The following is a 26,294-nucleotide window of genomic DNA, read 5'->3' as shown; positions in this document are numbered from 1 at the left end:
TTGCTTTGGATATTCTTTTATTCCACCACCATTTGTTAAAAAGGCTGTCATTACTACATTAAATTTCCTTTGCACCTTTGTCAAAAATAAGTTGACTATATATCTGTGGGCTAATGTCTGAATTTACTATTCTGTTTCATTGACCTGTATGTTGATCCCTTTGTCAATATCACACAATCTTGACAGTGAGTCTTGAAATCAGGTGTGGTCCTCCAACTTTGCTCTTTTATTAAAGAGTTGTTTTGGCTATTCTGGATACCCTTTTTATAAAAATTCAGTAATACAGCCATTAAAACTTTAGAACTCTTCTTTGGAGATTTGCAGGTACTATGATGTTCAATTTATCAGTCACCGAACAGTGGTATATTATTTTGCATGCAATTTATGTTAATAAATTTTGTTACCTAAATCAATCACCAATTTTATTAATGCGATTTGCTTCTAAAAATATTTTTGTGCTTTCATACAATCAAATTTACCTACAGAAGACAACAAATCAGTTTTTCATAAAATGTCACAACTCTTTTGAAGTAGGTATATTCATGTTTTATAGATGAAAAAGCTTAGAGGGCTAGACTACTTGGCCAAAGACTTAAAGTCAATCAATTACACATTGTCAGAATGTCTACCTCAGATTTACACAGGCAACTCAAACTTAGCATATCTAAAATGAAACTTACTAATTCATTCTTGAAACCTGATTCTCTTCCTTAATCCCCTATCTTGATCAGTGTTACAACCATCTGCCTGTATATCCAAGCCAAAACTTCTTCCTCAGAACTCCTGTTAAACTGATCTCTTACTTGGTTTATTCTATCTCTTTAACTAATATGTTTAAATTGAGCCTATCTTCTTCCCTATTTTTATCCTTCATTGAACATCTACTTTTTACATATATTTGTTACAGTTTTTATTAAAATATATTGAAATTAGTATTCATTGAGGCAGAATCCTTTTCATATTGTCCTTTCGAACATTAGTAATAAGTGAAGAATGGGAGTGAGCAAAAAGGAACACATTCAATTCCCAGCTTTTTCTTTTAATTAATTAATTCATTCAGTAAGTATTTATTGAGTATATACTGTGTCAGGTACAGTGCTAGTTGTGGAGGACACAGCATTATGGTCAAATTGAGTTAAGTAAATAATCATATAAATACTTAAAACAATTAACAGTTAATTTGAAGAATTTTTGATTTCTAGAAACAGCTTATAAGAGGGACTCCTTTTGTATCAAAGTCTAGGAGTTCAGGTAGGGGAAAGAGTCAGGGAAGGCTGCACATACCAAGCAAGAAAAACAACAGCAACAAAGAATATTAAGTTAGTATAGTTTGAGATGGTTCTGTGAAGTTCCCTTCTCTTCTGCTGAATCTATACGTTCTGAACCTTCAAGAGTGTGTTTTGGACTACATCTTCATAACAGGACAAATTAATAAATGTTTTGCTTGACTGAAAGGTATATTTGGGGGCATTGAGTATAGGATAAAATTATATAAATTATTTCACATCTTTTAAAAAAATTTTTAATTTCTTGCTTTCTATAGTCTTCAGATCCTTTGTCATCTTTTTTCTCTCATCTGCTTTGCTACTTCTGATCTACATTGTGTCTCTGTTAGTGTCTGCTTTGTCTTATTCTGTCTCTGCTTTTCTTTACCCCTTGGATCTTTAATGCTTTTTCTCTTTCTTTTTTCACTTTTATCCAAAACTAGGGGAAACAAATAAAAAGGATTCAAGTTAAAATTACTTACATTTACATACTATTATACATATTTGCATTTGTGTATTTTACCTTTTCAGATCATGATACCTTTTTTTCAGTCTCTTTGCTGTCATTGGTATTTTTTTAACATGTTAAATGTGGTATGTAGAAAATGAGAGAGAATAAAAGCAAACAAATCAGAGTTTTCTTGTTAGAATAAAAGCAAACAAATTAGAATTTTCAGAAAAATTTGAAATATTTTTATCATTTGAGGTCAACGTTTTGCATCTTAGGATTGAAAAAGGTGAATGACTAGTTTCAGAAAGGAAAAAGGTGATATTGACTGATTTAGGGATAAATCAAGAAATGCGACATTTCACGCATGAATCTTTTCACTTAGAGTGCAAGGTTGTCAGTCAGAATTTGCATGCTATAGGAAATCAATTGAAACTTGAGCCCATAGACATTTACTTCAGCAAAATTCTTACTAATTATCATTACTATGTCAAGTTAGACTGTTGTAGGCATAATTTAAAGTTTACAAAAGATTGGAGTTCTTTTGTCTAATTGTAAACCTTATATTAATGAGATATATAGTTCATCAGATATATTTCATATAACACCAACTATTATTTTAAGTATTTAGATCAGTAAAGTGTTACGTGTTGTACATAACACTAGTAAACCTTGGCACCTTCCCCAAAGTAATTTTAAATAGAAAATTGAAAGCCATGTATAGTTGTTTCAAATCACCTCTTTTCTGAAAAGGCAAGTTGTCTTAAGTTTTGTGTTGTTTTAAGTGACACAGCATGTGATATACTTATTGTAGACCTGAATTTCGTTTTCTGACAATTATTTTTGTTGTTTCTTAAACTAGATATTGGATGATCTAGCTTATAAAATTATGTCAAATATTCTAAATTGGCACTTACAGCGCAAACATCAAAGAGCTAGTCTCATTTTCCAACACTGTATCAAGGATTTGCAAACTAAGAACTTATGTTGAAATCCAGCCTGCTTCCTATTTTGTAAATAAAGTTTTATTGGGATACACCTATACTTGTTCACTTAAGTATTGTGTATGGCTGCTTTTATACAACAGAAGCAGAATTTAGTAACTATGATAGAGAGCATACAGCAAAGCCTAAAATAATTACTATTTGGTCATTTACAGAAAAACTTGACTGATACCTGCTCTGTATAATCTAGTTGAGAATAAACTATGATATAATCTATTTTTGGTATCTGTGATATCTCCTGAAACTTTTAAAGAGACACAAGTAGAGAAAGTTACTTGCATCTATGTAGATTTTCAAATCTCGAATTAATCATTTTTTTCATTTTGACTAAATTTATATTTTTCTTTTAATGGCCATTTATCACTATACTTACATCAATTATAAAGAATTATAACAAAGCAAGATTGAGTTCCAAATGCTAAGTGGCTGACTTGGCTCACTTACGTCTTGTGTGTCAGACCTAGCACAGTAGCCTTCCCAAAAACATAATTTAAAATAATCTATAAGCAAATGACAAATCACTATTTATTATGTGCTTTCAGCAGCAATCACACAAATTATTTAAAGTCTGAATTCTAAATTTATGTGCCAGGGATCTGGAATAGCCTTTGATAAGGACTTTTAATTCTGATTTTTTACAAATGTTTAAATTATTAGTAGGGAATTCTAATATTAGACTAAATACAATTATCTTAAACCTTTCCTATTCAAAGATATTAATTTGAAACATTTGAACTCTTTATCTTTCTCTCCTTACAGTAATGGTTTACATTGCAATGCCTGAAGACAACCTATAAACATTAGATAGAAATTCCATACACGTTTTGTGTGTGTGTTGATTATTTGGAATATATAGAATAGGTAACCTGCTGTTGTTTCTTTCCTGGTCATATATAATTCTTTGAAGCTAAAAATAGAGATTTATAACCTTGGTAACTAAATGTCTTTTGTTGTTGCAAAGGTTCCAGAGGAATTTACTAATGTAAATGTTTAATTATCATGTATCTGTTCACATTTTAAATTATCAAGTTTAATAAGATAATTGTGAAGTTTGTAAGCATTTAAATTAGATTTTATTGGATAGCTGCCATAATTAGGTCTTACTTTGATTTTACCTGAAAAGTATGGCAGTAAAAGATAAGATAAATATTTCTCACCACATATTACTTCCTTAGAAATTGTATTTAACCAACCAATTACTGCTGGTTAAGTGCTACTAATTTTCTACAAATATTTTCACTATGATAATAAATGTTAAGGCTATTATTATATAGTTTTCTGCTGTGTTTTTCAATTGAGATGAAAAGAAGTGTTTATACTCACAATTCTTGTAGAACAAACTTTTGTTAAGCAGCATCTTTGAAAATTGTTCATTTATTTTGAAGATTAAGGATGAAAGTAGTTGCACTTCTTTAAATGTAAACCTAAGTGGACGTTAGTAGTTTGAGACACATTGAATTATATATAACTTAAAATTACTATACCTTCCTGTTAACTTATACTATTTATGTATGTCTAGAAATAGCTTTTTAATATATGTGTATATATTTTTTTTCTGTTGAAATACTATGTTATAAAAATACTACTTTTCCATGAGTGTAGCAATTTTATCCAGTTGTGAAGTTTGGAACCATTCAGTGGCATATTTATTAGGTGTCTTCTATTATCTTTGGCTGGTATCCTCTTTTATGGTAAATGTTAAATCATAGAAGCACAGAAATGGGGGAAAACTTGAGAAAACAGCAACTTGGATATCTAAACTTTTTAGTGTAATTTTAAAATAATTGAGATCCTTTCTAGAATCTATACCTTTTCACTAACACATATTACAAATTTTCTTTTAATTTACTTACTTTAAATGGTTTCCTAAATTATATTATAGACATTTTCTATGTAATTTAAAACTGCTTTCTTTACCTTTACTGCATTTCTTCAATTTCTCAACATCAGCAAACATTTCAGGAACCACTATGACTCTTGTAAGACAAAATGCATTTCTGAGGGGAGCCAATTTGTATTTTTTGTCTTTATGTTGAATAATTCTATATATATTAGGAAGAAGAAAATAACATTCATTAGTCATCTAAAAACTTGGTACAATTTTGGTCAGCCTTCCTATATATTTGTGTTATAATAATAAATAGGTAACAGCAAGAGATTTTTCACTTCAAATTTAGTGTAATTATTTGTCATTGCTTTTGAGGGAACATAGTTAAACTTTGTAATAAAAATACTTGCCTTGTTTTACTTATGACGGTGTCCAAAAAGAGAGGAAATACAGTTTCTGATAAAAATGGAAAGTCCAGGAATAAATATAATGATGAGAATGAGTGCTTTTATCACTGGGGAACTTTCTTCATCTAAGCACATATGAACAATTGATCCTTGTAGTCATATATAGCAGTAAACATTAATAACTTAACAGTCTGAAGTCAGTGCAGAAGATATGGAGCATTATTGAAAGATGGAGTCGAGCAGGTGGCACTTTAATATGTTCAGTGTCATGGTTGACTCTAAAGACTAGTCGAATGAAATTACTTGAGGTTCTAAAGATTTAAAAAGCGAACTCATTTTGCTGCACTAAGGAAATGCTACTGATCAGGCTTTCTGTGTCCCTTTTTTCTAGGCTAGAAAATATTAACCCTGAAGAAAATGACATGGTAAGCCATTCTCTGAGGAGATTTCTTGATGTCAGTCTTATATCTTAGAGGCTTAAGCTCAATTGAGTGGGTTTCAAGAACTAAGATGTGGGAAAAAGAAGAATTGACACACTAATAATGTACATCTTTGCTGCAATATGAAAATTCAATAACTTCACTCAGTCAATTTACAATTCACATGTGCCTATTAATTAAAACCCTATATTAAATAAAATATATTAAAACTTCATGTCTGACTAACATATAATGGTGTTGGTAGACATTACAGGAATTACTGAACAGAATAAACAATGCAGACACAGGGATAGCTATTCAGAAGAATGGAGCTATAATTGTGGATAGAATCTACAAGACCAAAGAATGTAAAATGAGAATAACTGCAGAAGAAATGAGTGCACTAATAGAAGAACGGGATGCTGCCTTGTCTAAGGTAACTCTGCATGTATCTGTAAAAGCATATACTTACCATTTTCCTCTGTTTTTTTTAACCATTGAAAAATGACTTTGGCCCAGATATTCTTAATTCATATAGTTTTTAGAACATAATTAATACCACTATGATTAGCTATATTGAAATAATTATATACTTTATTATACTACTGTTCAAAATTTGCAACCTCATTTTAAATAAAATTGAATGCAGTCTAATTTCTTCATAAAATTAAACTTGTTTTATAACATGCTACCTTGTTATAGAAATTTAGTTATATTCTTTCAATTAATCACTTTTATATGGGACTTCTTACTTAAGCTGCAGTTTTCTGAGGGCTGAAATTATGTCTGTATTACTGTTTTATTCCCATTGCCTAATTCAGTACCTTTTAGTAAACAATGATTAATAGATTAAAATTATTTATGTATTTTTTCTGAATTCCACTTACACCTTCCTGTTCTACCCGAAACCTGATTACCTCCCTCAAGCCACTGCTTTCAGTGTAGTCGTTTAAAGTAGTGGCTGTGCTCTCTTTCATACCAGTTATACCACTGGGCTTAGAGGTTTGTTTCTCATTATTGTTTTTATTTATTTATTTATTTAAATGGAGATGAGGTATCACCTTGTTTCCCAGGCTGCTCTTGAACTCCTGGCCTCAAGTGATCCTCCTGCCTCGACTTCCCAAAGTGTTGGGTTTGCAGGTATGAGCCACCATACTCAGCCTTGTTATTGTTTTCAGACCAATGTCTTTTTCACTCCCTGAACACCTCCAGGTTTGAAACTTATACATCAGACTAAACTACCCAGTACCTATTATCATTGTAGTCATGTACACACTTCTATGTCACTTCCCTTGTTTTGTTAAGATTTTTGGATCTATTCCAGTGTTTCTTTCTTTAGCCTATTCATGTCATAATTCTTGGTGATGTAAATTCCTATGTAGACAATCCTTTCAAAAATTATAGTCTCTTATTTCCTAGAATTTCTCTGTTTTAGTCCTTGTGTGCTGCACACAATATCTGCCATGTACTCTGTGGTCATACTCTGTTCCTGGTCATTCTGAGTCTTAATATCAGGCCTCCCACTTTCTGACTAGCAGCTGCTGTCTTTCTAGCTCACTCACTCTAGAACTCTGACTCTATCAATTTTTCAACATATTTCTTTTACTTTTTCTTTTTTTTTTTTTTTTGGCAGAGTCTTGCTCTGTGACCCAGGCTGGAGTGCAGTGGTGCAATCTTGGCTCACTTCAGTCTCCTCCTTCAAGGTTAAGTGATCCTCCTGCCTCAGCCTCCTAAGTAGCTGGGACTATGGGTGTGCGCCACCACACCTGGCTAATTTTTCTATATTTTTTGTAGACACAGGGTTTTCCCATGTTGGACAGACTGGTCTTCAACTCCTGACCTCAAGTGATCCGCCTACCTCAGCCTCCGAAAGTGCTGGGATTACGGGTGTGAGGCACTGTGCCTGGCCTTAACTTATTTCTATTGATCTTACTCTTTTTTATCCCTCAAACCCCTTATGTCCTTACTCTGTCCGCCATACACATCTAGCTTAAATTCCATTGCCCGTTATAATTATCACCAACTTGCATATAATATAACCTTATTTTTCTTGGCCCCCTCTTCCTTTGTCCTACTCACCCAGCCAAGTCAAACCTAGTTAAATGAATCTTTCTGCTTTGTTTCTTCACAGCTTTATAAGGCAGGAGAAAAATCACACAAATTTACCAAATGAACTTACCTTAAATCCATGACCAACTGTTAATATCTTCAAGTAGATTCTCAGTGTTGCCTGGCAACTTCTTGCCATTTGCTTGTCTATTCACTCTTCCCTCTGGAGGACTATTTTATCTCTTCTTTCTCTGTAGTTATCCAACTTCTCCTCCCAGTTAAAAAGATAACTTCTGCATGTCCCCAGCCATTTCATCTACCAGCCTACCTGTATTTGCACCCTGTACTCTGCCTTTTCTACTTTACTTTTTTCTAACAACGTGCTTCTGTTTAAAAACAAATGAACCAGTAAAAAGGAAAAGTGATGTTTTAAGGGATAAAAAAGATAATTGCAGTACCAAGTCTTGGAGTAGATGAGTAAATTGATAGGAAATAGGTTCTAGAACATAAGTATAGGAATTGGCTTTTGTTAGGAACAGGCAAACTACTTTCATTCTAACAGATGCCTGTAAAGATCTTGGATAGATACAGATGCTGGCAAGTTGATAAATTTAATAATGGGAAGTTGGGGATGCAGTGTCATTCCCTAATAAAATGTTAGATTAATTTATATTTTCAGTGGATTAGTGGATGGTGGTGAAGATTTATAAAGTACAGACAGTTTGAAATCATTTTTCTTGTTTGTGTATAAATGAACATAACTAGAGAAATGTACGATTGCCAGGCAGACCTAAATGCACATTTAAGAATTATGGTAGTTAAATTTTTAAAAACCTATCTGTGAAATTGTGTGATTTCTTTTAGCAGTATTCCAATCTTGAGTATAGTATTGTATAGTAGATATTTGATTTTAACTACAATGGAGATTTTAATGAGTGAGGACCAGAGAGTTATTATAGCAATGAAACACACACTCTCCCTCACCATGGACTCTCCCTTATGTAAAGACATAGAGGAGTGATGAGGCACGTAGAAAGAAACTGAGGAGAGTGTGGTATTACAGAAGGCAAGGTCCTGGATAGTAAAAAATTGGTAAGCCCATGTATTGGAATTCTTGGTTTGTCAAATAATTGCGTTATAGTAAGTTGCAGTGAAGAGAAAAAGGCACTTGAAATAAAGATTTTGGACTTATTACAATTATTAAGGTTAGTGATTTCCAGATGTTTTTCTGTGTAATTTTTATATGGATGTATAGGAAAAAATAAACCCTAAATGATACATATTTTATCACACAGTAAGCCAGATTCAGAAGTGGTTACAGAGAGGAAGCATATCTAAGGAAAAATATGAATTTAAAACTTGCAAGGAATTTCCTCCATATTGTAACAAGTACAGAAATTAAGGTCTGCAAAGATAATATAATGACACATATTTCAATATTCAGAAATGGGTGCTAGAACATTCCTGGCTTGGTTATGAATTCCTCACTTGGCATCTACATGACTAGCAGTCACTTTGATAAAGCAGATTGAGATTAGGGAGTGCAGCATACGCTAACAAACCCACTTGATGAACATACCTAGAATTCTGCCCAATGATGTAACCTTCAAAGTTGTCTTTTCACTTTAGCAGAGGACATAATCAAATATCCTAGTGTCTTAATCTCTCCTTTTTAGTGTCGTTTTCACTTTGTGTTTCTTATAATTAACATAGTGTATAGCATATAATAGATACAAAGTGATGATAAGTTAAAATATTAGAAATTTGACAAAAAGGTCATACTCAAAAGGAAAATAAAGTATAACATTTAAAGTTTCATTTTTCAGGAAAGGTGGGAAACATATTTGATATTCTTTATTTTAGTGGCTATAAAATTTTCATTAATTTTTCTCTTGTCAGTTTGTTAATTTGCTTTCCTATCATGTAATTATTTGCTTATGCATGTTTTTTCAGTCCATCTTGCTAAAATATATTGTTGATAGTTCATCTATTGTAATTACTTGTTTTTTCTTATTGTGAAATTTTTACAACTTTTTGAAAGTATATAGAACTTCAGAAATTACAAATAAGCAAAAAGAAGGAAAAAATTGTCCCCAAACTCACTTCCTAGAAATAGTTATATGTACATTGTCTTTTTTCAATGCATGTTATATTGTATGTACTACTTTGTAGCCTGATTTTTCACATTGATTTGACATTTTGTTAGATATTCTCATAATTGTACTTTATTTTATTTATTTATTTGAGACAGAGTCTCATTCTGTTACCCAGGCTGGAATGGAGTGGTGTGATCATGGCTTTGGTTAAGCTCACTGCAGCCTCAACCTCCCAGGCTCAGGTGATCCTCCAACCTAAGCCTCCAAGTATCTGGGGCAATGGGCACACACTACCACACCAGGCTGATTTTTTTTGTATTTTTTTAGAGACGAGGGTTTCATCATGTTGCCCAGGCTGGTCTTAAACTCCTGGGTTCAAGTGATCTACCCACTTCTGTCTTCCAAAGTGCTGAGATTACAGACACGAGCCACTGCACCAAGCCTCATACTTTGATACTTTGGGCATGTTAAGATTTGTTTAACTTACCTGCCATTGACAGTTTTGGGAATGGGAACATTTTTGTAAATAAATTTTTATGTATATCCATGTTTTTTTCCTAAAGGAAAATTCCTAGGAATGAAAAGGATGATCTAAAGAATACAAACATTAAAAAATAAACATATATTTCTTTTTTTGTTATCTTTTTTTATTATTATTATATTTTAAGTTCTGGGGTACATGTGCAGAACGTGCAGGATTGTTACATAGGTATACACATGCCATGGTGGTTTGCTTCCTCCATCCCTCTGTCATCTACATTAGGTATTTCTCCTAATGTTAGCCCTCCCCAACCTCCACCCCCTGCTATCCCTCCCTACCACACTTTCCCCCCCCGACAGGCCCCAGTGTGCGATGTTCCCCTCCTTGTGTCCATGTGTTCTCATTATTCAACACTCACTTATGAGTGAGAACATGCTGTGTTTGGTTTTCTGTTCTTTGTCAATTTGCTGAGAATGATGGTTTCCAGATTCATCCATGTCCCTGCAAAGGACATGAACTCATCCTATTTTATGGCTGCATAGTATTGCATGGTGTATATTTGCCACATTTTCTTTATCTAGTCTATAACTGATGGGCCTTTGGGTTGGTTCCAAGTCTTTGCTATTGTAAACAGTGCCGCAATAAACATATGTGTGCATGTGTCTTTATAATTGAATGTTTTATAATCCTTTCGTTATATACCTAGATTGCTGGGATTGCTGGGTCAAATTGTATTTCTAGTTCTAGATCCTTGAGGAATCGCCACACTGTCTTCCACAGTGGTCGAACTAATTTACAGTCCCACCAACAGTGTAAAAGTGTTCCTGTTTCTCCGCATCCTCCCCGGAATCTGTCTCCTGATTTTTTAATGATTGCCATTCTAACTGGCATGAGATGGTATCTGCCTGTGGTCTTGATTTGCATTTCTTTAATGACCAGTGATGATGAGCATTGTTTCATGTTTGTTGGCTACATAAATGTCTTCTTTTGAAAATTGTCTGTTCATATCCTTCACCCACTTTTTGATGGGGATTTTTCTTGTAAATTTGTTGAAGTTCTTTGTAGATTCTGGTTATTAGCTCTTTGTCAGATGAATAGATCACAAAAATTTTTTTCCCATTCTGTTGGTTGCTGGTTGACTCTAGTGATAGTTTCTTTTTGCTGTACAGAGGCTCTTTAGTATAATTAGATCCCATTTGTCTATTTTGGCTTTTGTTGCCATTGCTTTTGTGTTTTAGTCCTGAATGGCATTGCCTAGGTTTTCTTCTAGGGTTTTATGGTATTATGTCTTATGTTTAAATCTTTAATCCATCTAGAGTTAATTTTTGTATAAGGTGTAAGGAAGGGATCCAGTTTCAGCTTTCTGTATATGACTAGCCAGTTATCCCAGCACCATGTATTAAATAGGGAATTCTTTCCCCATTGCTTGCTTTTGTCAGGTTTGTCAAAGATCAGATAGTTGTAGATGTGTGGCATTACTTCTGAGGCCTCTGTTCTGTTCCATTAATCTACATCTCTGTTTTGATACCAGTACCATGCTGTTTTTAATTACTGTAGCTTTGTAATATAGTTTGAAGTCAGGCAGTATGATGCCTCCAGCTTTTTTCTTTTTGCTTTGGATTGTCTTGGCTATGCGGGCTCTCTTTTGGTTCCATATGAAGTTTGAGGTGCTTTTTTAAAAAAAATTATGTGAAAAAAGTCAAGGGTAGCTTGATGGGCATAGCATTGAATCTGTAAATTACTTTGGGCAGTATGGCCATTTTCATGATACTGATTTTTCCTAACCAAGAGCATGGAATGTTTTTCCTTCTGTTTATGTCCTTTCTATTTCCTTGAGCAGTGGTTTACAGTTCTTCTTGAAGAGGTCATTCACATCCCTTGTAAGTTTTATTCCTAGGTATTTTTTTGTAGCAATTGTGAATGGGAGTTCAATAGCCTTCTTAGAAAATTTGTACCTAGAAATATTATTTGAAATTTTATTTGGGGATTTTAAGTGGATAAAATGCTAAGAAATGTAGACTTTATTCTCTAGGCAATGTGAAACTTGCAGCTTTTCAGTTTCTGAAAATGCAGAAATTGCTACTCTTGAAGAATATTTCTGGGCAAGACTTTATAAAGTTCCTTGAGCACTATAAGTATGAGGAGACCAATTATAATAGGAACCTATCATAATTGAGGGAGGAGATGAGGTTCTAAACAAAGAAAAATGAGGAGAGGAATACATATGAAAGCTATGGAAGCTTGTATTTTTGCAAATAGAGGTATAACCTGAAGTGAACTAATCTCAAGTGAAGGATTTGATGAATTTTTATATGTGTATTCCCATGTAAGCAACACCCAGATCAAGGTATGGAATATTGCTAGTATTCCAGGAGGCTCCTTCTTGTCTCTTTCTCACTTTTCTTACTTCTGTCCCCATAGGTCAAATTGCATGTTTTAAAACTTCATATAAAAGGAATCATATGTTATATACTACTGTGTCTAATTTCTGTCACCCAGTGTTACTACTGTATGTTGATCTGTATTGTTAATAATTATTAATAATATGTTTTTCACTGTGGTGTGATGTTTTATGGTGTGAATATGCCATGATTTATTTACTTATTAGACAGATGACAGAAATTTAGATTGTTTTCATTTTTAACCTATTATGAATGAAGTATTATAGAGATTCTTATCTTTTCGTGGACTTAAGCATTTATTTCTTTTGATACATATACAGGCACATACTTGAATCATAGGTTTAGTTTTATTAGGTAATGCCAAATGTTTTCGCAAAGTTGTACCAGTTTACAGCAGCAATGTAAGTGAGTTTCTCTAGTTATAAGAGTTAATAGTTGGTATCATTGCTCATTTTAATGTCAATCATTCTGGTGGGCGTATAGTCATATTTCATTGTGGATTTATCTTGTATTTTTTGTTTCCCTAATGACTAATGATGTTAGCACCTTTTTATATGTTTTTTGGACATTTTTGTATCTTCTTTTGTGAAATATCTCTTTGAAGCTATTTGCCCATTATTAAATTTGTTTGTTTTTCTTGATTTATGTAATTTACATATATTTGTACAGTCTATAGCTTGCATTTTTATTCTCTGAATCCTGTCTTTTGATGCCAAATATTGTTAATTTTAATGAAGCCTAATTTATTGTTGTTTTCTCCTTATGGCTAATGTATTAATGCAGAATTGATGGTCATCACTATTCTAACTGGCATGAGATGGTATCTGCCTGTGGTTTTGATTTGCATGTTTCTAATGACCAGTGATGATGAGCTTTTTTTCCACATGTTTGCTGACCACACAAATGTCTTCTTTTGAAAAGTGTCTCTTCATGTCCTTCCCCCACTTTTTGATGGGTTTTTTTTTGTAAATTTGTTTAAGTTCTGTGTAAATTCTGGATATTAGCCCTTTGTCAGATGGATAGATCACAGAAAATTTTCTCCCATTCTGTAGGTTGTTCACTCTGATGAGAGTTTCTTTTGCTGTGCAGAAGCTCTTTGGTTTAATTAGATCCTATTTGTCAATTTTGGCTTTGTTGCCATTGCTTTTGGTGTTTTAGTCATGAAATCCTTGCCCATGGCTATGTCCTGAATGGTATTGCCTAAGTTTTCTTCTAGAGTTTTATGGTGTTAGGTCTTACATTTAAATCTTTAATCCATCTAGAGTCAATTTTTGTATAAGGTGTAAGGAAGGGATCCAGTTTCAGCTTTCTGCATATGGTTAGCCAGTTATCCCGGCACCATGTAGTAAATAGGGAATTCTTTCCCCATTGCTTGTTTTTGTCAGGTTTGTCAAATATCAGATGGTTGTAGATTTGTGGTGTTATTTCTGAGGCTTCTGTTCTGTTCCATTGTTCTATATGTATCTGTTTTGGTACCAGTACCATGCTGTTTTGGTTACTGTGGCCTTGTAGTATAGTTTGAAGTCAGGTAGTATAATGCCTCCAGCTTTTTTCTTTTTGCTTAGGATTGTCTTGGCTTTATGGGATCTTTTTTGATTCCATATGAAATTTAAAGTAGATTTTTCTAATTCTGTAAAGAATGTCAGTGGTAGCTTGGTAAGAATAGCATTGAATCTACAGATTACTTTGGGCAGTATAGGCATTTTCACGATATCGATTCTTCCTGTTCATGAGCATGGAATGTTTTTCCATTTGTTTGTGTCTCTTCTTATTTTCTTGAGAAGTGGTTTATATTTCTCCTTGAAGAGGTCCTTCACATCTCTTGTTAGTTGCATTCCTAGGTAGTTTATTCTCTTTGTAGCAATTGTGAATGGGAGTTCGTTCATGATTTGGCTCTCTGTTTGTCTATTATTTCTGTGCTAACCCTTATAGGTTATTCCTATGGAATGATGATTTTGCATTTCAGCATAACACTTCTAAAACTCTACCTATAGCCTTACCATCTTAAGATGCATAAAATGTCAAAATATTTGAAATATTTCTTTAAAAATTAGTCTTTACCAGCATTATAAATACCACTTAAAAGTATAATAGAGCATATTAAGTACATCATGACCATTTTTTCTATGTTGTCATTTAGTGTCATAGTAAACCTATCCTGCCTTTCCAGAATAGGCAATGTTCTTCAAGTTGCAGGTTGGGCAGGATTACAAGAAATGTGAATTTGAGCCATGAACTCATTATGAACTCATTATGAGCCATGAACATTATGAACATAAGTTTATAGTATAGGCTCCCCAATATTTAGAGATTTTTGTAAAATGTGGAACTCTCTAAATATTGGGGAGCCTATATTATAAACTTTTTGGCATGAAACCATCTTTATTCTAAAGATCCATTTTATAAAGGGAACTAAAAATTTTCTAGTAGTATTCTTAGGAAGCTACATATAGCTTCATAAAATTTTGTGCACATAAATTGTGCACACAAATTCAAATTTCCGTGGTTTTATTTCTTCAGTATATCTCTGATTATAAAAATAAGTAAAACTTTTAATTAACACTTTAATGGATTATATTTACACTGAATTTTCAAAAACACAAATACATGCAACCACGTAGCTAGAAAATTATCTGCTATGATTCTACAAATAATCTAAGAGCAATATAAAGATATCTGAATATATCATTCAAAGCAAGAGAGTTGTCTTTAGTCCAAATTGTCAGGACAATATAAAATAAAACTTGCTTTCTCAACATAATATATTAAGGCCTTCACTCTTGTTTTGAAAATGACTCTGTGGCTGTGCTTGAGCATTTGCATACAGGTTTGTTTGATTAATTGCTACTTGACTCATCTGTCATAATCCTAAGCTCTAGGATCATAAAAGATCACACTCCCAAACCACATTCTGGAATTAATTTAAATATTTAATGTCAAAACCCTGAAAAGATTCAGAGGAATATGGTTCTTCTTGTTACCAGTAGCCTGTTTCAGTGTTACAGTCCCTTGAAAAAAGTTCCAAAGTTATATTAACTCATTAGTAATATTAGTGTAGCCCATTCTGGTAAAAATTATAATAATCTTATAATCAGGTTGAAATATGAAATAAAATATACTTTAAGATAATTTATGTAGAAACTTTTTCAATAAATATATTTATCAAAATCATAAGTATATTAGAGATTTTTATAAGTGCTTTTGTTATTTTGATTTTAACAATTGTTGAAAATTCAGAAAGTTTTAACTGTTAATATGTTTACTTTTTATTTGTTCGCAATTTTGATTTTAGATAAAATTTACATGCACAAATGAAATACATAAATATTAAACTGGCAATTAGATGAGTTCTGACAAATTTATACACCCATGTAACCATATCTTTATAAAGATATACACATTTTCATAGCCATATTTCTTTATCAATCATCTCTGCCCAATCCAAACAACTTCTCTGATTTTTTAAAAATTACAGATGTGTTTTGCTTATTCTAGAATTTCATGTAAGTGGTATTGTGTAGTATCAGCAAGATATTTGTGATATTTACGTATCAGTAATTTTGTCCCTTTTATTGATAAGTAATACTTCATTGTATAATATTACATTTGTTGTTCATTCTCCTGTTGGTGGACATTTAGATTTGTCTAGTTTTTATCTATTATTATGGAGATTGCTATGATAATTCTCATATAGGTCTTTTTGTGGAAATACGTTTTTATTTTCTTGGTCGAATACCTAAGAGTGGAATTGCTGCATTATAAGATAGAGATATATTTATTTTTAAAAGAAATCAGCACATTTTATGTGGAAGTGACTATATTATTTTACATTCTCAGCAGCAATTTACTGAAGTTCTGATTGCTCCACATACTAGTCAACACTTGTTATTGTCAGTGCATTTATTTGTAGCTATTTTAGTAGATATGTATTGGTATATCATTATGATTTTAATTTGTACCTTTCAGTGACTAATGCTATTGTGAACTTGTTCAGATACTTATTGGCCATTCAAATATTTTCTTTATTGAAACATCTGTTCATGTGTTTGGCCCATTTTTATTTTGGGTGATTTGACTTTTTATTATTGATCTGTGGTACTTTATGTGTTCTGCGTAACGTCCGTTGTCAGATATGTGTATTAAAATATTTTCTCCCAGTTTTTGCTTGCTTATTCATTTTCTTAATACCATATTTTGATGGAAAAAAAAGTTTTAAATTTTGTCGACATCTATTTTCAAGATTGCAAAGCTGACAGCTTATGTTTTCCTCTACAGGCTTTAATGTTTTAGTTTTTACTTTTAACTGTGATTTATTTTGAGTTAATTGTCATGTATGGTGGTGAGATAAAGATTGAAGTTTATTTCTTTTAAACAGGTGAATATCCAGTTGTTTCAGCATTATTTGTTGAGAGGTGATTTCCCCCATTAAGTGGCTTTTGTGCCATTGAAAAAAATTAATTGACCATGTATAAGTGTGTGTCTGTTTATGGATGTACTGCTCTGTTCTAATGATCTATTTGTCCATCTTTATGCCAATGTCACACTGCATTAATTACTGTAAATTTCTAAGACAAGCATTGAAAGTCTTCCAACTTGTTGTTTTGGAAAGTTGTTTTGGTTATTCTAGGTTCTTTGCATTTTCCTGTGAGAGTCAGATTTTTAATTTCTACAAAACACTTGACGGGGTTATGATTGGCATTGTGTTGAATCTATAGATCACCAGAACAGAGGAAAGCTGACATCTTAATAATTTTTAGTTTTTCAATCCATGATATATCTATTTATTTCACTTACCACAATCTGCTTCAAATTAATAATGCACTACATGGTTTAAATTGTAAGACTCCCTAAGCAGCAAAATTCCATTTGCCCTCATCTTTTTGATATATTTACATATATTTTATATCCATTTTGCTTCAAATAAAAAAATGCTTTCAAAGAAATTCTGAGAAGCAAAAATACACTCTTTTATCTACACATTTATTTTAAATTCACTTTATTTCTTCGTGTAGGAATAAATTTCAATTTTGTTATTTTCCTTAACTTAAATAGCTATCTTTTAGCATTTTATTTCTTTTCTTTCTTTCTTCCTCCCTCTCTTTCTCTCTCCTTTCCTTTCATTTCTTCCTTGCTGTTTTCCTTTTTCTCCTCCTCTTCCTTTCTTTTCCTTGTTTTTCTTTCTTCTCCTTTTATCCTTAATCTCTTTTTTCTAATACTGTATCTGCTGTTGTTGAATCCAGTTGTCATTTATATGAATGTCTTCATTTTACTCCCATTTTAAAATATTTTCACTAGATATGAATAGATATATAATATATGAATATAAGGGATGCCCTAGGGGATCTCCTGTATTCCACATATATTCGTCCTTACCCCCATTGGATGGTGGCAACCCAGTTTCCTCTTGGTAGTGAGGATCTGCGATCCCAGTCAGTATAGCGACCTTCTTCCTCAACTGTTGATTCAAAGGCATGCGGAATTCCATGTGGTAATTTCAGCTTCCAGATAAGTGGTATCCATATTATGCCCTCCCATGAAAGATTTTCTCCATTTGGAACTAAGATGCTTGAATTAACAGAATCTTAATTTGCAGAGATAGGAAGCAAATATTTTGCTAGTGGATCACTAGGGGTAAAAGTGAATGGAGTTATTACTATTTTTATCCCTTAATTATTGAACCCATGAATCCTGGCTATGGGTAAAAAAGCATTGTATAATAGACTCTGATACAGAGTACATAGATTATAGGCATGAACCACTGTGCCTGGCCCAGAAAATTTTCTATTGAAATATGGGAAAGTAACCTTGGTGGTCAGTAGTTCACAGTGTCACAGATGAGAATCTAGTAATCAAAATCAGTGCTTCTCAAACTAGCTGTGGTGAAGGACCATTTTTTTCAAGTTTTTTCAAAGCTTTTTTGATGTTTTATTTTGTGTTACTGCTTTTGTAACATAGAATAAAAGTGAATTGCCAAAAAATGAAATATAAAAAATATACAAAATTCAATAGATATACAAAATTCAAACATACCATTTTAAAATTATTGAGTTTAACAGTCATAAAATTTCTCTGTCAGATTCCCATAAAATGTTTGATTGCTTACTCTGAATTCTAACACTAGCTTCATGTCAGTAACAGACAGTTGGAGTAGGGCTTGTCCCTGGATCACACTTGGAAGAGCACTGCTCTAAATGAGATAGCAGAAACTTCAAAAATGAAAGCGTTATTTAATGAAGGATTAGTGGACTGGAAATGGTAGTTGGGAACCAGGAAAATCCAAGTTCTTTTTTTCTGCATCTGAAGTAATAGTGCTCAGCTACAGAGTGAGGCAGTTTTGTATTGAGCTGAGGAAATAAAGGGATTAGGCTTATGAACATATAGAATGATCTTGACAGTAAAAAAATTACTTCCAAAGGCTAGAGATGATGAAAGTACAAAGAGGGCAGGTAAGGGAAAGAGATAAGTCATAGGAAAATTATAGTTATAAAATACTAGTTGACTTTAGGGAGTTGAATGAATGATAGACTGTTTTCACTGAGATTGCTCTTAAGTTAATCAACACTCAATGGTTTGAATGATGTTCCTAGCCTTACATATACATATCCATAAAACAACTTTAAGAACATTAAAAAAAAAAAAAAGAGAGAGAATGCAAGTAAATGATTGACTTCATTAAAAACTAGAAAGTGTCTTGAGAACTGTCTGAGGTCTCCAAAGCTTTTGCTACAGTAGCTGGTTGATAAGTACACAAATATTTACTTGCCTCCTGTAGAGAACACTAGTTATCATACTTATATGTTCAGAAATAATTTGAGTTTGATATCTCAATAAGAATGACCTTTATATAATATTCAACTTGTCGATACTTTGATTTGTCATACAAACTTTTAGTTTTAGCCTTGTTGTCGTGTTAGAAGTTAGAGTTGCTTCTGTTAGATTTAACAGTGTTTGGGCAACACACATTATACAAGAAAATTACGAATGAGCACTTAAGTAATTGACAGCTCTGTTAAGATTACGACATTTATAATGGCAAATAAAGTTTGCAAACCAAGAGGAAGCACCTGTGATTCCAGGAATATAATAACTGAGAAGGAGCTTAATAAACTATTAAACTGTGGCTGTCATCCAGTAAACACTAATACTATTTCCTGAACTCTGCTTTTTGTTTTAAACATCTCTGTCCTTTTATGCAATAACTTCCAACTTAACATTTAGGTCATACTGTTGTTTATTTATGGATTTTGAGAAAATCCATTGAAGTTTACTTAAGAGCCAACTCATTACAATGGTATTATTTACTGAATTTTGTTTTCCTGACCATTAGCTAACTGCAGAGTTCAGCATTACAAGGTTATAACTGTACAAAAGGGATCAAAATACCACATCCTAGTAGTTGTATTAGCCAGAGAAGTAAAATCATCTTAGAAATAAATGCCTTTGCAGCACTGGAGATTATAAAAAATGAATAAGCCAAATCAGACCTTTTATGTGGTAATTTTATAGTTATTTTAATCATTTTAGTAATAAAATATTGTTCTACATTTTAATTACATTCTGGTTATTCATATTAAACTATAGAAAGACAGTACTTTTCTGATATAATTCTTTTTTTTTTTTTTTTTTTTTTTGAGATGAGTCTCGCTTTTGTTGCCCAGACTGGAGTGCAATGGCGTGATCTCCGCTCACTGCAACCTCCCGCCTCCTGGGTTCAAGCAATTCTCTTGTCTCAGCTTCCTGAGTAGCTAGGACTGTAGGCGTCCTCCACCATGCCCGGCTAATTTTTGTATTTTTAGTAGAGACAGGGTTTTACCATATTGGTCAGGCTGGTCTGGAACTCCTGACCTCAGGTGATCTGCCCACCTCAGCCTCCCAAAGTGCTGGGATTACAGACTTGAGTCACCATGCCTGGCCATAATTCTTATTAAAACAATAAATCCAGAATGGTTCTAGAATTTTTACTTTTATTATTGAATTTGAAGATGAAGTGTTGTTAGTGAATTATAACTTTTAATTCAGGTACTATAATTGTAATCTCAAATCCATTTAGTCTCCAAAGAGGTTTTAGGTAATATCCTAAACACCTGGAAGCTAGGAAAATATCAACATAGTGTTCTTAAATTTTTTACAAACATAATTCTAATTTAACTGTAATGTATTAAGTATAGTTATGATTCCATATAATAATCCTCAATATAATTAACAGTTCATGTGTTAAATGTGAGAATATAATAGCCTCTATGTTTGGATTGCCATTTTCTCTTCTTAAACCCAATGGCTATCCCAGCAGATTGAGATCTTGAGGAGCTGTGGGTGTGATAAAAGAGCTGTTCTGAGAACATCAGATACTTCTAAAATTAAGGGACTGTGTAGCTTGTGTTTTGTGTCATCATCATTTTTTTTTCAACCTGTTTAGATTACTTCCTCAGACTTACCATTCTACCCTTTTCTTCTTTAACCGCTAGAATATACAGAGTACACAGCCAGAAAATTAGGATGCCAGCAGGAGAGATCAGCGAGGAATGGGTTAAACAGGAAAGTGATAAAGTGGTTTTGTTGACTTTTGTGTTCACGGTAGTATTTGTTGTATTTAAAGGGCTAAGATGAAGCAGACATCTGGGATATATTGTATTTTTATCTTTTTTAGTTACTTGTGTCAACAATGAGTTGGCTATAAATGTATGGACATATTTCTGGGTTTTCTATTTTGTTCCATTGCTGTATGTGTCTGGTTTTATTTTGCTTTTTTTTTAGTCTATCCTGTGGTCCCATATGTGTCTGTTTTTATGCCAGTTACCATGCTGTTTTGATTACTATAGCTTTGTAGCATAATTTGAAGTCAGGTCATATGATGTCTGAAGCTTTATTCTTTTATTCAGGATTGCTTTATTCTTGGAATCTTGTGACTCCATATAAATTTTAGGATTTTTTAAATGTATCTGTGAAGAATGTCATTGGTGTTTTGATAGGGATTGCATTGAGTCTATAGGTTGCTTTGAGTAGTATGGACATTTTAACAATATTGATTATTTCAGTCCATGAACATGGAATCTTTCCAGTTTTTGTGTGTGTGCCTTCCTCTTCAGTTTCTTCCATCAATATTTTATAGTGTTCATTGTAGACATTTTTTACTTCTTTGGTTAAGTTTATTACTAGGTATTTTACTTTATTTTTATCTATTGTAAATGGGATTACTTTCTTGGTTTTTTTTTTCTTCAATTGTTCACTGTTGGCATATAGAAATGCTACCAATTGTTTATGTTGATTTTATATTCTGCAACTTTACTGAATTCATTTATCACTTCTAATTGTGTGTGTGTGTGTGTGTGTGTGTGTGTGTGTGTGTGTGTGTGTGTAGTCTTTAGGTTTCCCTAAGTATAATATCATGCCATTTGCATAAAAGGATCGTTTCAATTCTTCCTTTCCAATTTGAGTGCCCTTTATATCTTTCTCTTGTCAAATTGATCTGTCCAGGACTTTCAGTAATATGTTGAATAAAAGAGGCGAAAGTGAGTGTCTTTGTCTTGTTCCAGATCTTATAGAAAGCACTTTTAGACCAGGCACAGTGGCTCATGCCTGTAATCCCAGCACTTTGGGAGGCCGAGGCAGATGGATCACGAGGTCAGGAGTTCAAGACCAGCCTGTCCAGGATGGTGAAACTCTGTCTCTACTAAAAATACAAAAATTAGCTGGGCGTGGTGGCAGGAGCCTGTAATCCCAGCTACTTGGGAGGCTGGGGCAGAAGAATTGCTTGGACCTGGGAGGCATATGTTGCAGTGAGCCAAGGTCATGCCACTGTACTCCAGCCTGGGTGACAGAGCTAGACTCCTCTCAAAACACACGCATACACACGTTCTTTTTTCCTATTCTATATGATACTAGCTGTAGGTTTGTCATTTATGGCCTTTGTCATGTTGAGATACGTTCCTTCCATACTCAGTTTGTTGATAGTTTTTATCATGGAGGCATGCTGAATTTTATCAAATGCTTTTTTTGACATCTATTGAAATGATTCTATTATTTTGTCCTTCATTCTCTTGATGCAATATATCACGTTTACTGATTTGCATATGTGGAACCATCCTTGCATCCCTGGGATTAATCTCACTTGATTATGTTTAATCAAAATGCCTATAACTCTTGACTCCCCTAAAGCCTAACTAGTAATAGCCTACTATTAACTAGAATTCTTACCTTTAACAACGCATAATTGGCTAACACATCTTTTGTATGTTATACTGTTATAAGAATACAGTATTATATACTGTATTCTTTGTTTATATTTTTTAATTTTATTATAGTTTAAGAACTGGGGTACATGTGCAGATCTTACAGGATTGTTACATAGGTATACACATGCCACGGTGGCTTGCTTCCTCCATCTCCCCTTCACCTACATTATGTATTTCTCCTAATGCTATCCCTCCCCAACCTCCCCACTCCCATTATTGCTCCCCAGCTGCGCATCCCCCAACAAACCCCAGTATGTGTTGTTCCCCTCCCTGTGTCCATGTGTTCTCATTATTCAGCACCCACTTATGAGTGAGAACATGCTGTGTTTGGTTTTCTGTTCTTGTGCCAGTTTGCTGAGAATGATGGTTTCCAGATTCATCCACATCCTGCAAAGGACATGAACTCATCCTTTTTATGGCTATATAGTATTCCGTGGTGTATATGTGCCACATTTTCTGTATCCAGTCTATCCTTGATGGACATGTGGGTTGGTTCCAAGTCTTTCCTATTGTAAACAGTGCAGCGATAAACATACCTATGCATGTGTCTTTATAATATAGTGACTTATAATTCTGTATTGCTGGTATTACCAGATTGCTGGTATTGCTGTGTCAAATGGTATTTCTAGCTCTAGATTCTGGAAGAATCGCCGCACTGTCTTCCACAATGGTTTAATTAATTTACACTCCCACCAACAGTGTAAAAGTGTTCGTGTTTCTCCATATCCTCTCCAGCATCTGTTGTCTCCTGATTTTTTAATAATCGCCATTCTAACTGGCGTGAGATGGAATCTTAATGTGGTTTTGATTTGCATTTTTCTAATGACCAGTGATGACGAGCATTTTTTCATGTTTGTTGGCCACATAAATGTCTTCTTTTGAAAAGTGCCTGTTAATATCCTTCACTCACTTTTTGATGGGGTGTTCGTTTTTTTTTCTTGTAAATTTGTTTTAGTTCTTTGTAGATTCTGGATATTAGACCTTTGTCAGATGGGTAGCTTGCAAAAATATTTTCCCATTCTGTTAGTTGCCAGTTCACTGTAATGATTGCTTCTTTTGCTGTGCAGAAACTCTTAAGTTTAATTAGATCCCGTTTGTCTATTTTGGCTTTTGTTGCCATTGCTTTTGTTGTTTTAGTCATGAAGTTCTTGCATATGCCTATGTTCTGGGTGGTATTGCCCAGGTTTTCTTGTAGGATTTCTATGGTGTGAGGTCTTATGTTTAAATCTTTAATCCATCTAGAGTTAATTTTTGTATAAGGTGTAAGTAATGGGTCCAGTTTCAGCTTTCTGCATATGGTTAGCCAGTTTTACCAACACCATTTATTAAACAGGGAATCCTTTCCCCATTGTTTGTTTTTTTCTGGTTGTTAAAGGTCAGATGGTTGTAAGTGTGTGGCATTACTTCCAAGGCCTCTCTTCTGTTCCATTGGTCTATATCTCTGTTTTGGTACCAGTACCATGCTGTTTTTAGTCTTCTGAAACTATTCCAAACAATACAAAAAGAGGGAATACACTCTGACTCATTTTTTGAGACCAACATCATCCTGATACCAAAATCTGGCAGAGACACAACTAAAAAAGCATATTTCAGGTATTCATGATGAAAGAATATTAAATGAATATTCATGATGAATATGGATGCAAAAATCTTCAATAAAATATGGGCAAACCAAATGCAACAGCACATCAAAAAGGTTATCCATCACGATCAAGTAGGCTTCATCCTAGGGATGCAAGGCTGGTTTAACATAGGCAAATCTACAAATGCAATTCATCACATAAACAGAACCAAAGATAAAAATCGCATGATTATCTCAATAGACGCAAAGAAGGCCTTCGACAAAATTCAACAGCGCTTTATGTTAAAAACTCTCAATAAACTACGTATCGATGAAATTTTTCTCAAAATGATAAAATTTATCTACAACAAACCCACAGCCAGTATCATACTGAATGGGCAAAAACTGGAAGCATTCCCCTTGAAAACTGGCACTAGACAACAGTGCCCTCTCTCATCATTCCTATTCAACAAATATTGGAAGTTGTAGCTAGAGAAATTGGGCAAGAAAGGGAAATAAAGTGTATTCAATTAGGAAAAGAGGAAGTCAAATCGTCTCTATTTGCAGATGACGTGATTGTATATATTTAGAAGTCCCCATTGTCTCAACCCACAACCTCCTTAAACTGATAAGCAACTTCACCAAAGTCTCTGGATACAAAATCAATGTACAAAAATCACAAGCATTCATATACACCAATAACCAACAAACAGAGAGCCAAATCATGAGTGAACTCCCATTCATGAGTGAACAATTGCTACAAAGAGAATAAAATACCCAGGAATACAACTAACAAAGGACATGAAAGACCTCTTCAAGGAGAACTACAAACCACTGCTCAAGGAAATAAGAGAGGACACAAACAGATGGAAAAACATTCCGTACTCAAAGAAGACATACATGAGGCCAACAAACATATGTAAAAATGCTTATCATCACTGGTCATTAGAGAAATGCAAATCAAAACTACATTGAGATACCACCTTATGCCAGTTAGAATGGCGATTATTAAAAAATCTGGAGACAACAGATGCTGGAGAGGATGTGGAGAAATAGGAACACTTTTACACTGTTGGTGGGAGTGTAAATTAGTTCAACCATTGTGGAAGACAGTGTGGCGATTCCTCAAGGACCTAAAAATAGAAATTCCATTTGACCCAGCAATACTGGGTATATATATATATGTGTGTGTATATATATATATAGCCAAAGGATTATAAATCGTTCTACTATAAGGACACATGCACACAAATGTTCATTGCAGCACTGTTTACAGTAGCAAAGACCTGGAACCAACCCAAATGCCCGTTGATGATAGACTGGACAGGGAAAATGTGACACATATACACCATGGAATATTATGCAGCCATAAAAAACAATGAGTTCATGTCCTTTGTAGGGACATGGATGAACCTGGAAACCATCATTCTCAGCAAACTGACACAAGAACATAAAATCAAACACCGCATGTTCTCACTCATAGGCGGGTGTTGAACAATGAGAACACATGGACACAGGGAGGGGAGCACTACACACTGGGGTCTGTCGGGGGGAAATAGGGGAGCGACAGCAGGGGGTGGGGAGTTGGGGAGAGAGAGCATGCGGAGAAATGCCAGATACAGGTGATGGGGAGGAAGGCAGCAAATCACACTGCCATGTGTGTACCTATGCAACAATTTTGCATGTTCTTCACATGTACCCCAAAACCTAAAATGCAATAAGAGAAGGAAAAAAAAGGAAGAATCAGTATCATGAAAATGGCCATACTGCTCAAAGTAATTTATAGATTCAATGCTATCCCCATCAAGCTACCATTGACCTTCACAGAACTGGAAAAAACCACCTTAAACTTCACATGGAACCAAAAGAGAGCCCGCATAGCGAAGACAATCCTAAGCAAAAACAACAAAGCTGGAGGCATCATGCTACCTCATCTCAAACTATACTATATGCTGTATTCTTAAAGTAAGCTAGAGAAAAGAAAATATTATGAAGAATATTGTAAGGAAGAGAAAATACATTTACAATACTGAACTATATTTATCAATACCATAAGTTTACATCATCTGTTGATAGGATGAATTGTCGGAAATGGCAGCAAC

General features: G+C 33.7%; 1 protein-coding gene across 6 annotated transcripts in view; it reads left to right on the top strand.

The window, feature by feature from the left end:
* Positions 1–26,294, top strand: part of MIPOL1 (mirror-image polydactyly 1) — a 370,191-nt gene that overhangs the window by 113,693 nt on the left and 230,204 nt on the right. For all 6 annotated transcript variants that reach the window (XM_032242673.1, XM_032242671.1, XM_032242674.1 and 3 more), the window contains exons 8-9: positions 5,344–5,377; positions 5,637–5,807. In XM_032242673.1, coding sequence (XP_032098564.1) covers positions 5,344–5,377; positions 5,637–5,807 — 205 coding nt within the window. The remainder of the gene's footprint in view (positions 1–5,343; positions 5,378–5,636; positions 5,808–26,294) is intronic.

Source organism: Sapajus apella, unplaced genomic scaffold (genome assembly GCF_009761245.1).
Source record: "Sapajus apella isolate SASKATOON/1434 unplaced genomic scaffold, GSC_monkey_1.0 scaffold50, whole genome shotgun sequence".
Classification (NCBI taxonomy): domain Eukaryota; kingdom Metazoa; phylum Chordata; class Mammalia; order Primates; family Cebidae; genus Sapajus; species Sapajus apella.
Note: the sequence above shows the minus strand (reverse complement) of the source record. Positions and strands in the feature narration are given on the sequence as shown.